Consider the following 11,799-nt stretch of genomic DNA (forward strand, 5'->3'; position numbering starts at 1 on the left):
ACACGCAATCAAACCAGTTAGATTAAGACTACAAGTTCTACCTCCTCTGTGGGTGATAGTTTCAATGTCACTTCCATTTTCAAAGCCTTTGCCCTCACATGCCCCACTCAATAGTCAGTCTTCATCTTGAGTGGTGTTTAGTTCTCAAAGACTTTGGTGGGCTTCTTTGGTTCTGTTCCATGATTTTGCAGCTCAGGGGTGAGACTGGGACTTGTGTTAGTTGCTACACAAAATTAGGAGATCCTTTCTTTGGCTTCCTCCTTGCTGGGATTTTCTTCCTAACCTCTGGTTCCCAGCGGCCCCTTTTCCAGTTTCTCTAGCTAGAAAGACAGGTTTCTCACAGAGCATTTTACTCCCCTTGCTGTCACATAGTTCCACATGACAGATTTCACCCTCAGGGTAAAGCAGTGAGAGAAAAGGGAACAAAAATGACAGGATTCCCCTTACTTGCTTAAGACCACAGGGGCCCCTTTTCTCATTTCTTCCAGGCAGAGACAGGTTTTCTCTCAATTTGAGATACCTGGACTGTCATCCCTGAGCTGCAGTTTCAGAACCCTTGCTCACCTTTAAGCAACGCCAGGAGGGAAAAAATAATATGAACACAAACTGTGGTTGCCCCCCTCACACTACTCAGCTCACATGGGTCCCTTTTCTTCATCTTCTAGCCAGAAAGAGGGGCTTTTTTTGGCTGTCTGCTACCCTTGGGCAATTCTGAAACTTGAGCTACTCTTGCTTCGAAGGCAGAAGGTAGAAGAGGGGAAAACCCCCAGAAAACTCCACAGTACTGGTTGTTCAAGTTTCAACTTCTCTCCCCTGTTCATTTACTGTTTTTACTTTTTAGAGTTCTCAGGTGGTTGGTTTTCATATTCTTTCCAATTTTCAGTTGTAATCAGTGAGAGAGAGAGGCTATGGTGGGCATAATCTATTTTGTCCAGCACTGGAATTGGCATTCATTTTTTTAATTATAAATTTATGTATTTATTTTTGGCTGCATTGGGTCTTCGTTGCTGCGCGCAGGCTTTCTCTAGTTGCAGCGAGTGGGGGGGCTACTCTTCGTTGTGGTGCACGTGCTTCTCATTGCGGTGGCTTCTCTTGTTGTGGAGCACAGGCTCTAGGCATGAGGGCTTCAGTAGTTGTGGCTCACGGGCTCTAGAGCACAGGCTCAGTAGTTGTGGTGCACGGGCTCAGTTGCTCTGCAGCATGTGGGATCTTCCCAGACCAGGGCTCGAACCTGTGTCCCCTGCATTGGCAGACAGATTCTTAACCACTGCACCACTAGGGAAGTCCCAGCATTCATATTTTTAATGCCTTGGTCTACAGATGACTTGACAGTTAAGGGTCCTCAGACATTTGAGAAAAGTCTTCAGTGTGAGAGACAGATACACATAGACACACACCAAGGAACTCAGAGGAAACAGAAAATGAAGCTGCCTGAAGTAAACTTAAAATAAACATAAATGGTTTTATCTCATTAAATCTGAGGAAAAAAAGTGGTTACCCAGAAACAAAGCAAGATGCTACTTATGTAAAAGGAACCATCAGAGAATAAGAATCCAGTGTATGGTAGCAATAAGTTTAATAAATGAATTAAGATTACTTGGAAGATTACATCATGTTAATCTCCTAGAAAATGGAACCAAAGGAAAGAGAGATGGAAAAGTAAAAGAAAATTAGAGGTTCTGTTTTAGAAGTCTAGCAGTTGCCTAAATCATATGTGAAAATTGTCTGTACTGAAGAACACAAATTTCTATACTGAAAGAGCCTACTAAGGGCCCTTCACAATGAATGACTGAAGACCCACAACAAGGCACATCCTTTGTGAAATTTTATATCACTAGAATTAACATGCAGTTTCTTAAAGCTTCATGGAGGGACAAAAACAGGTCATATTCAAAGGTCAGAGTGGCATCAGATTTTTCAAGGACCAACTCTGGAAGTAGGTTAGTGGAACAATGTCTTTAAAAATTCTGAAGGAAAATTATTTTAAATTTGTAATTATATACCCAAACAAAATGTCAGTCCAGTGTGATGGTAGAAGAAATATATATATATATATATATATATATATATATATTCTTTGACCGTGCCACATGGCTTGTAGGATCTCAGTTCCCCAGCCAGGGATTGAACCCGGGCCACGGCAGTGAAAGCCCTGAATCCTAACCACTAGGCCACCAGGGAACTCCCTAGAAAGATATTTTTAGACTTTCAACATCTCAGAAATTTTACCTCTAGTATGTGTTTTCTCAAGGAAGCTATTAGAAGATTGTTTCACCAAAACAGATGCTTAAACTCAGGGGGAAAGGAGCATGCCAAACCTAAGAAATGAAAGATTCAGTGTAGGGAAGAGATTGGAAGTCTTAGGATGACAGCTGTGCAGCAAGCCCAGAGAGCAGCCAGCCCAAATCAAGTCCTCTGGAGTGGATCAGGAAGGTCAAGGGTTACAGGGAAGGTGTCTCCAGGGGAAAAAGTGCAATTCATAGATTTTTTTAAAAATTATTTATTTATTTATTTATGGCTGCGTTGGGTCTTTGTTGCTGTGTGCGGGCTTTCTCTAGTTGCGGTGAGTGGGGGCTACTCTTCGTTGTGGTGCGCGGGCTTCTCATTGCGGTGGCTTCTCGTTACCGAGCACGGGCTCTAGGCTCGCAGGCTTCAGTAGTTGTGGTGCACGGGCTCAGTAGTTGTGGCTTGTGGGCTCTAGAGCACAGGCTCAGTAGTTGTGGGGCACAGGCTTAGTTGCTCCATGGCACGTGATATCTTCCCGGACCAGGGCTCAAACCCGTGTCCCCTGCGTTGGCAGGCGGATTCTTAACCACTGCGCCACCAGGGAAGTCCTTACATATATTTATAAGTGAAAATAATTTTTTTTTTTTAATTTTGGCCATGCCGCACGGCATGTAGGATTGGGATCTTAGTTCCCCAACCAGGAGAGAATATTTTTAAGTGGTATGTGTAAGCAAGCATCTCAACAAATTCTTCCTCAGAGTAAGGAAAATACCAGAGGAACTCCTTCTCTTTTTTTTGCGGTACGCGGGCCTCTCACTGTTGTGGCCTCTCCCGTTGCGGAGCGCAGGCTCCGGACGCGCAGGCTCAGTGGCCATGGCTCACGGGCCCAGCCGCTCCGCGGCATGTGGGATCTTCCCGGACCGGGGCACGAACCCATGTCCCCTGCATCGGCAGGCGGACTCTCAACCACTGCTCCACCAGGGAAGCCTTCCTGAATGTTTTAATCATGATATTAGAGACTTGGTAGATTTTCCATGATGAAAGATTGTTTGCAGTAAAATTTATCAAATGCTTTTTGTCTGTTGAGATTATTATATGGTTTTTTCTTTCATTCTATTAATGTGATGACACATTGATTTGCATATATTGAATCATCCTTGCATCCCGAATGTAAATTCCTCTTGTTCACGGTGAACGGTCCTTTTAATATGCTGCTGAATTTGGTTTGCTAGTAATACTTTTTAAAATAAATTTATTTATTTATTTATTTATTTTGGCTGCACTGGGTCTTCGTTGCTGCACGCAGGCTTTCTCTGGTTGCGGCGAGCGGGGCTACTCTTCATTGCAGTGTGCGGGCTTCTCATTGTGGTGGCTTCTCTTGTTGCGGAGCATAGGCTCTAGGCGCGCGGGCTTCAGTAGTTGCAGTACACGGGCTCAGTAGTTGTGGCTTGTGGGCTCTAGAGCGCAGGCTCAGTAGTTGTTGTGCACGGGCTTAGTTGCTCCGCGGTATGTGAGATCTTCCCGGACCAGGGCTTGAAACTGTGTCCCCTGAATTGGCAGGCGGATTCTTAACCACTGTGCCACCAGGGAAGTCCCTGCTAGTAATATTTTATTGACAGTTTTTGCATCTATATTAATCTGGGTATTGGCCTGTAATTTTCTTTTCTGGTAGTATCCTTTTTTGGCTTTGGTATCAGGATTATGCTGGCCTCATAAGATGAGTTTGGCCTCTTCAAATTTTTTGGAAGACTTTGAGAAAGATTGGCACAAAATTAACCATTTTAGAGGGTACAGTGACATTTAGTATACTTGCAGTGTTGTGCAATCATCATCTCTATCCATTTCCAAAACATTTTGGTTACCCCCAAAGGAGATACTGTACCAATTAAGCAATCACTTCTCACTGCCCCCTCTCCCAGCCCCTGGCAACCACAAACCTACTTTCTGTCTCTATGGATCTGTCTGTTCTGGAACTCTCATATAAATGTGATCTTTTGTGTCTGGCATTTTTCACTTAGCATAATGTATTCAAGGTTCATCCATGTTGTAGCATGTATCAGTACTTCATTCCTTTTTATGGCTGAATAATATTCCATTGTATGGATATACTGTGTTTTGTGTATCCATTCATCAGTTAATGGGCATTGAGTTGTTTCCATCTTTTGGCTATTGTGAATAGTGCTGCTGTGAACAAGTACTTGTACTTTCTTGAATACCTGTTTTCAAATATTTGGGGTATATACCTAGGAGTGGAATTGCTGAGTCATATGGTAATTCCATGTTTAACTTTTTGAGGAACCAAAAAATTGTTTTCCTCAGCAGCTGCTCCATTTTACCCACCAGCAGTATACAAGGGTTCCAGTATCTCCATATCCTCGCCAACATTTGTTATTTTCTTTTTTTTAAAAAAAGTTATAGCCATGGAATCTATAAAAATATAATTTATTAAAAGGTATATTATTTATTTTATTGAGGTATAATTGACATATTTTAGGTGTACAATGCATTGATTTGATATTTGTATATATTGCAAAATGATCACCATAATAAGTCCAGTTAACATCGATCACCATACATAGGTATATAAAATTTTTCTTTTCTTTTTTTTTGCGGTACATGGGCCTCTCACCATTGTGGCCTCTCCCGTTGCGGAGCACAGGCTCCGGACGCGCAGGCTTAGCGGCCATGGCTCATGGGCCCAGCCGCTCCGCGGCATGTGGGATCTTCCTGGACTGGGGCACGAACCTGTGTCCCCTGCATTGGCAGGCGGACTCTCAACCACTGCGCCACCAGGGAAGCCCCCAAATTTCTTTCTTGTGATGAGAACTTTCAAGATCCACTTACCTAGCTACTTGCAAATATACAATACAGTAGTCTTAACTGTAGTCACCATACTATACATTATATCCCCAGGGCTTATTCATTTTGTAACTGGAAATTTGTACCTTTTGACTCTCTTTACCAGTTTTGCCCACTCCCTCCCTGAGGCAACCACCAATCTGTTCTCTGTATCCATGAGCTCAATTTTTTTGTTCATTTGTTATTTGTTGTTTTTTTAGGTCCCACATATAAGTGAGATCATACAGTATTTTTCTTTTTCTGTGTGACTTATTTCATTTAGCATAATGCCCTCAAGGTCCATCCATGTTGTCGCAAATGGCAAGCTTTCATTCTTTTTTATGGCTGCATAATATTCTATTATATATATATTATCACACACACACACACACACACACACACACACACACACACACACAGCCAGCACATTTCCTTTATCCATTCATCCATTGATGGACATTTAGGTTGTTTCCATGCCTTGGCTATTGTAAATAATGTTACAGTGAACATAATACACATCTTTTCCAGTTAGTGTTTTTGTTTTCTTTGGATAAATACCCAGTAGTGGAATTGCTGGATCATGTGGTAGCTCTATTTTTAGTTGTTTGAGGAACCTCCATACTGTTTGCCATAGTGGCTGCACCAATTAACATTCCCACCAACAATGTACAAGGGTTCTCTTTTCTCCACATCCTCACCAACGCTTATTTCTTGTCTTTTTGATAGTAGCCACTCTAACAGGTATGAGGTGTTGTCTCATTGTGGTTTTGATTTATATTTCCCTGATGACTAGTGATGTTGAATACCTTTTCATGTACTTGTTAGCCATCTGTCTTCTTTGGAAAAATGTCTATTTAGTTTCTCTGCCCATTTAAAAAGTCAGATTGTTTGGTTTTTTGCTATTGCGTTGTGTGAGTTCTTTATATATTTTGGGTATTAACCCCTTATCAGATATATGATTTGCAAATATTTTCTCCCATTCAGTAGGTTGCCTTTTCATTTTGTTGATGGTTCCTTTTGCCCTGCAGCAGCTTTTTAGTTTGATGTAATCCTACTTGTTTATTTTTGTTGCCTTTGCTTTTGGTGTTAAATCCAAAAAATCATTGCCTAGACTAATGTCGAGGAGCTTACTGCCTATGTTTTCTTCTAGGAGTATTATGGTTTCAGTTCTTACATTCAGGTCTTTAATCATTTTGAGCTAATTTTTGTGTATGGTGTATATAGTGGTCTAGTTTCATTCTTTTGATGTGGCTGTCCAGTTTTCCTAGCACCATTTATTGAAGACATTATCCTTCCCCATTTTATATTCTTGGCTCCTTTATCATAAATTAATTTACCATATATATGTGGGTTTATTTCTGAGCTCTCTATTCTGTTCCTTTGATCTATGTGTCTCTTTTTTATGCCACTGCCATACTGATTTGAATGCTGTACCTTTGTAGTATAGTTGAAAATCAGAGACTGTGATGTCTCCAGCTTTGTTCTTCTTTCTCGACATTGCTTTGGCTCTTCAGGGTCTTTTGTGATTTCACAAAAATTTTAGGATTCTTGTTCTATTTCTACTTTATCTCACCCCAGTTTTTAAAATTTTGTCTGATCTGTGATTTGTTTTTTGTTGGGGTGGGGAGAATTGGTCAAAAGCAGTGATTTTTCAAACTTTTTGATGTCAGAACCCCTTTATATCTTTAATAATTATTGAATACCCCTAAAAAACCCTAAAAGGTTTTGTTTGTGTGAGTTATATCTTTGTGGGGTTTATTTATTTAAATATTTATTTATTTTTTAAATTTTTGGCTGTGTTGGGTCTTCGTTGCTTTCTCTAGTTGTGGTGAGCGGGGGCTACTCTTCGTTGCGGTGTGTGGGCTTCTCATTGTGGTGGCTTCTCTTTGTTGCAGAGCACGGGCTTCAGTAGTTGTGGTACATGGGCTCAGTAGTTGTGGCTCACGGGCTCTAGAGCGCAGGCTTAGCAGTTGTGGAAAGATCCCACATCCACTGCATGTGGGATCTTTCTGGTCCAGGGATCGAACCCATGTCCCCTGTGTTGGCAGGCAGATTCTTAACCACTGCGCCACCAGGGAAGCCCCTATATCTTTGGTATTTACTGTATTAGAAGTTACAAACTGAGAAATTATTTAAATATGTATTCACTCATTGAAACGTAATAAACCCATTACATGTTAACAAAATATTTTCATGAATAATAACTTTTTCCAAACACACACACACAAAATAGTGGAAAGACTGCCTAGTTTCTCTTATTGCAAATCTCTTTAAAGCCTGCCATAAGATAAGACTGTTGGATTCTCATATCAGCTCCTATATTCAGTCTATTGCATTATCACATGTGTTGCATGTAGCCTTTGGAAAACTCCCCTATACACTTATGAGAGAATGATAATGAAGGAGGCAAAGAATGTCTTAGATTTATCCTCAGGGACCTAGGATACCCAAGTTGGAGAGCAATTGGTTTTAAGATTTGTTGTTTCTGGCAAAATTAGGAGTGTTTAGAAACCTTTCAACAATTTCTCATAATACCTAGGGAAGAGGTATGGGTTGTTTATGCACCCAAATACAGAATATCCAAGGAAGTTACTATTTGGGTCAAAGATGATCCTTTTTTTAGAGTCAGAGATTAAAGAGAAGTTCTCATTTGCATAATCACTTCATTGATCTTATTCAATAGTATACTGAAGCAAAATGAACATCTGTATAAGTGGTACTTTAAGAAAACATTTCTTTTTGCTCCGTTGATTAATATCCCATCTTGTTCCATAAAGTATTTGGGGCATATAATTAGTATAATAGAGTTTTGAATATAGATGGGACAAGAAGAAAAAGATTAGAAACTAAGATAAAGCCAAGCATAAAGTTAGCACATAAAATTTATTTCATACACTTTTGTATAGCTTTTAGAAGTGGGAGAAAACTACAGTATTTTCAAATGTTCCAACTTGAAAAAAAGATTCACTAAGTGTTTTTAATTACTCACACCATCCTTAGCAATTGTGAAGTATAGTGTCATTTATGAAAATCTGCTCTTATTCACCTTTCCTAGGAAAATAATCTTATGTAATGCCAGTCTACTTTGCTAGTGATTTCACTTGCTAACAGTTATTCCATCAGCCTTATCAAAGTTTATTAAGCGTTATTCAACTTTATTAATTGTATTTATCAAGGAATTAAGCTATTATTCTGTTTGGTTGAAAATGCTGGAATGGTAACTGCATTTTATAACTTAATGCAACATGAGAGAAAGAGCACAACACTGCGATCCAAGAGACCAGAGATCTAATTTTGGTTCCGAGACTGGATTCCTACAAGCCTAGGCAGCCACGTGCATTTTGCTCATGGGTGGAGAGGAGTGTGGATTGCTGGAAAGCGACTAACAATTTAATTTGGGAGATGGAAGCACTCTGTAGAATGTTGAGGTGTTTTTTTGTTTTGTTTTTTTTATGAACGGTACTTACCTTCTCACTTCACACTCCTGGAATTACTTCACACTCCAGAATTACTGTACCAGGACTAGTATACCAGGATTACAATTTGTATACCAGGGTTACTCAGGTGTATGTATTTGTCAAAATTATACAGTTAAGATTTGTGCATTAAATATATGTACATTTTACCTTAAAAAATCTAAAAATAATCATCAGGTGGTTGGGGGTAGAGGTGGAGATAAAACAAGAAAGGCACAATTTTCGAAACTGGGTGATAGGGACCTAAGGTTATTACACTGTTCTTTTCACTTTATGTATATACATTTGAAGCTTTCCATGTCAAAATGTTTGTATTTTTTTTAAAGCAACATTTTGGTCTACCATATTAGAAGGTCAAAAGATAGCATTTAAAACTGATAAATCAAGAAATAGCAGTGTAAGCGTATTATTTAGAAACGTGGAAGTAAATAGAAGGGAAAAACAGTTAAAAGGTATCAAAGTGGTTGCCTATGGGGATCAGAGCTGAGTGTGGAGAGGCCTGGAGTAGGAAATATCTCTATTTTGTTTTATAAGGCTTTTAGTGTTACTTGATTTTTAAACCTTATGCATGTATTACTTTGATAAAATGATGCATTCATTCTATGGATTACTGCTTTGCTTTCAAGGAAAATATCCACAGGATCATATGTGAATAATTAGGCATAGACCAATGCTTAGAATATAAAAATTCTGTTTATGTATGATAATTCTGGCACTATGCCCAGTTATTTCCATTGCCAAAGTTGGTGATTTACATTTGAATTCCTACTTCAGATGAGTAGGGCTTCAAAGTGTGATTGCATAGTTTGTCCCTGCCCTCCTGCAGTTTGGTCTTTACACAATAGTCAAGAGCAATCATAAATAAGCTTATATTACTCTCCTGTTTAAAAGCCACTGACTGCCTTCCCATTGCAGTTAGAATAGAATTCAAACTCTTCATCATGGCCTACAAACAAGGCTATAAATTATATAAATGATGGAACGGTGCCTCATTCTCTTGCCACTCTCCCTCATCAGTGTCAGCCTTGATGGTCTTCTTTTACACACTCATAGGTCTTTCCAGTCCTTTGTACTTGGCATTCCTCATGAGATTAAATGCTTCAGGATTTCTTCAGGATTTAATTCCTGCAAAAGGCCTTCCCTGACTATCTAGCTGGAGTAGCTCCTTCCACCCCTTCTCCGTCTAGAGCAGTGGTGCGGAGTGTGGTCCTCAGACCAGAAGCATGAGCATCACATGGGAGCATTTTGTTTTGTTTTGTTTTGTTTGGAAATGCAGTCCTACACCCCACCACAGACCAGCTGCAGTAAAATCTGCATTTTAACAAAACTCCAAGGTGATTGCATGCAGTTTAAAATTTTCAAAAGCTCTGATGTAGAATAACCAACCTTCTCAACTTTCCTGTGTATCTGTTAATAGTGCATCCATTGCTGAAGATAAGTTAGTCATTTACTTGTCTATTACTTTTCCCTAAATGGAATATGAGCCCCACAAGGGCACCACTTTGACTTGTTCACTCGGGACAAGTCAGCACCTGACCCACTGTCTGCACATGGAACACACTCAATGAGTGTTTGATGTGTAAAAGAATAAACACATATGATCGAGATTATTTTGCATTCCTTGACGCATATAATTGTATAATAACAATCTTCATGGTTCTCACTTACTTGTAAAACTAGGGTTATCTCCCAACATCATCATTATGAAGAGATTTCACTCTCTTTCTTAGACACTAAAGTCGTGTGACTAGTAAGGAATCACTTATTTATCCTTATTTTCAGGTAGTTTGTCTTCAGAACCCAAGTTTAGATTTTATTGAGTAATTTGCTACAGACTGAAAACATTTTCTTTTTGGTATTTTAAAAAGCACTTTCATTCAGAGTTAAAGTTATTATCAAAGGTTTTTATCCAAAGTAAATGTTAGTTTGATATTTGTATCAAATTTTATTAAATCAGAATTTAATTTTTAATAAGAAAATAAGATTCTGAAAATGTAAAGTCAAATGCAACATTTTCAGTTAAACTGCAAATAAAAACTAATGGGGCAAATAATGTATCAACTTTTTACTCTTGAGATAAGATTCTAGGGAAAGACTTTAAGTTTCTGATATTCTATCGTACATTTAAAGGTATGTTCCTAGGATATTTTTCCTCATGCATGTCCCGGTCAGGAAGCAACATTATGGTCTGTTAGGAGAGCTTACATCAGTGACTTTTAACTGGTGGTGATTTTGCCCCCAGGGGACATTTGGCAATGGCTGACGACATTTTGGGAGGCACAGCTGGCAGGCGGGTGGAGGCCACGGATACTGCTGAACATCTTGTAAGGCACTGAATAGCCCCCCACCACAAAGAAGCGTTTAGTCCAGCATGTCAGTGGTGCTGCTGCTAAGAGACCCTGGCTTACATCGAAAGAGCCCTTCCTCTGCAAATACTAATGCTGTCAGGAAAAGAGACTATATAGAAATGGGCAATTTAGAGATTCAGATGGGTATGTGGGCATGATATGCTCAGATAATTCTACATTTTTTAAAATAGGAAAACTCAAGTATAGGGTTACTGGTTTTCTTTATTTTACAGATGGGGTCGAGGATTTGGTCTTTTGGGTTCCATTTTTGGAAAGGATGGTGTATTAAACCAGCCAAACAGTGTCTTTGGACTTATATTTTATATACTACAGTTATTACTTGGTAAGTATTTTACAGCAAAATACAAAAATAAGTTCGTTATATTTCATTTAGTATTTTGTGTCTTTGCCCTGATGTGTCTTTATATTAAATAAAAGCGTATGTTAGTGATAGAACAACTGGTTTGTAACACATTTTGGTGTTGTGAAAACTTGGTTCACTAAGATTTTGACAAAGCTTATGCTGAACGTGGTATCTGTTGGTGTTTAATCAGGGATAGCAGCATCCCATAATGCCTAGAAAAACAAGTCCCATTCAGGGAAATTATTACTCCAAACAGTTTGCCCTGGAAACCTTTTCCCTTGTTGTTTTGTATACTCTGTAGCTATTTTAAAATATTATGCATTGAGAAAACATTAATGGTATATGATATTCAGTCATAATTCCATCACCTTTACATAGCCACTATTGCCATTGTAGTCTACCTTTTTCGCTTAATTTTATGTGAACTCTCTTATATTGTCTATCCTCTTAAGTGTTTTATTATTGTGAACATCAAGGCTTCAGATTTTTTAATATCCTAAATAACACTGCACTGATCAACTTGGTTTAAAGTCCCCTTCTCATACCC

At 39.1% G+C, this 11,799-nt stretch overlaps 1 protein-coding gene across 1 annotated transcript in view; it reads left to right on the plus strand.

Moving 5' to 3' along the window:
• VKORC1L1 (vitamin K epoxide reductase complex subunit 1 like 1) overlaps positions 1-11,799 on the plus strand; it is a 61,688-nt gene that overhangs the window by 41,983 nt on the left and 7,906 nt on the right. The window contains exon 2 of the mRNA XM_060123209.1: positions 11,122-11,231. Coding sequence (XP_059979192.1) covers positions 11,122-11,231 — 110 coding nt within the window. The remainder of the gene's footprint in view (positions 1-11,121; positions 11,232-11,799) is intronic.

Source organism: Lagenorhynchus albirostris, chromosome 15 (genome assembly GCF_949774975.1).
Source record: "Lagenorhynchus albirostris chromosome 15, mLagAlb1.1, whole genome shotgun sequence".
NCBI lineage: Eukaryota > Metazoa > Chordata > Mammalia > Artiodactyla > Delphinidae > Lagenorhynchus > Lagenorhynchus albirostris.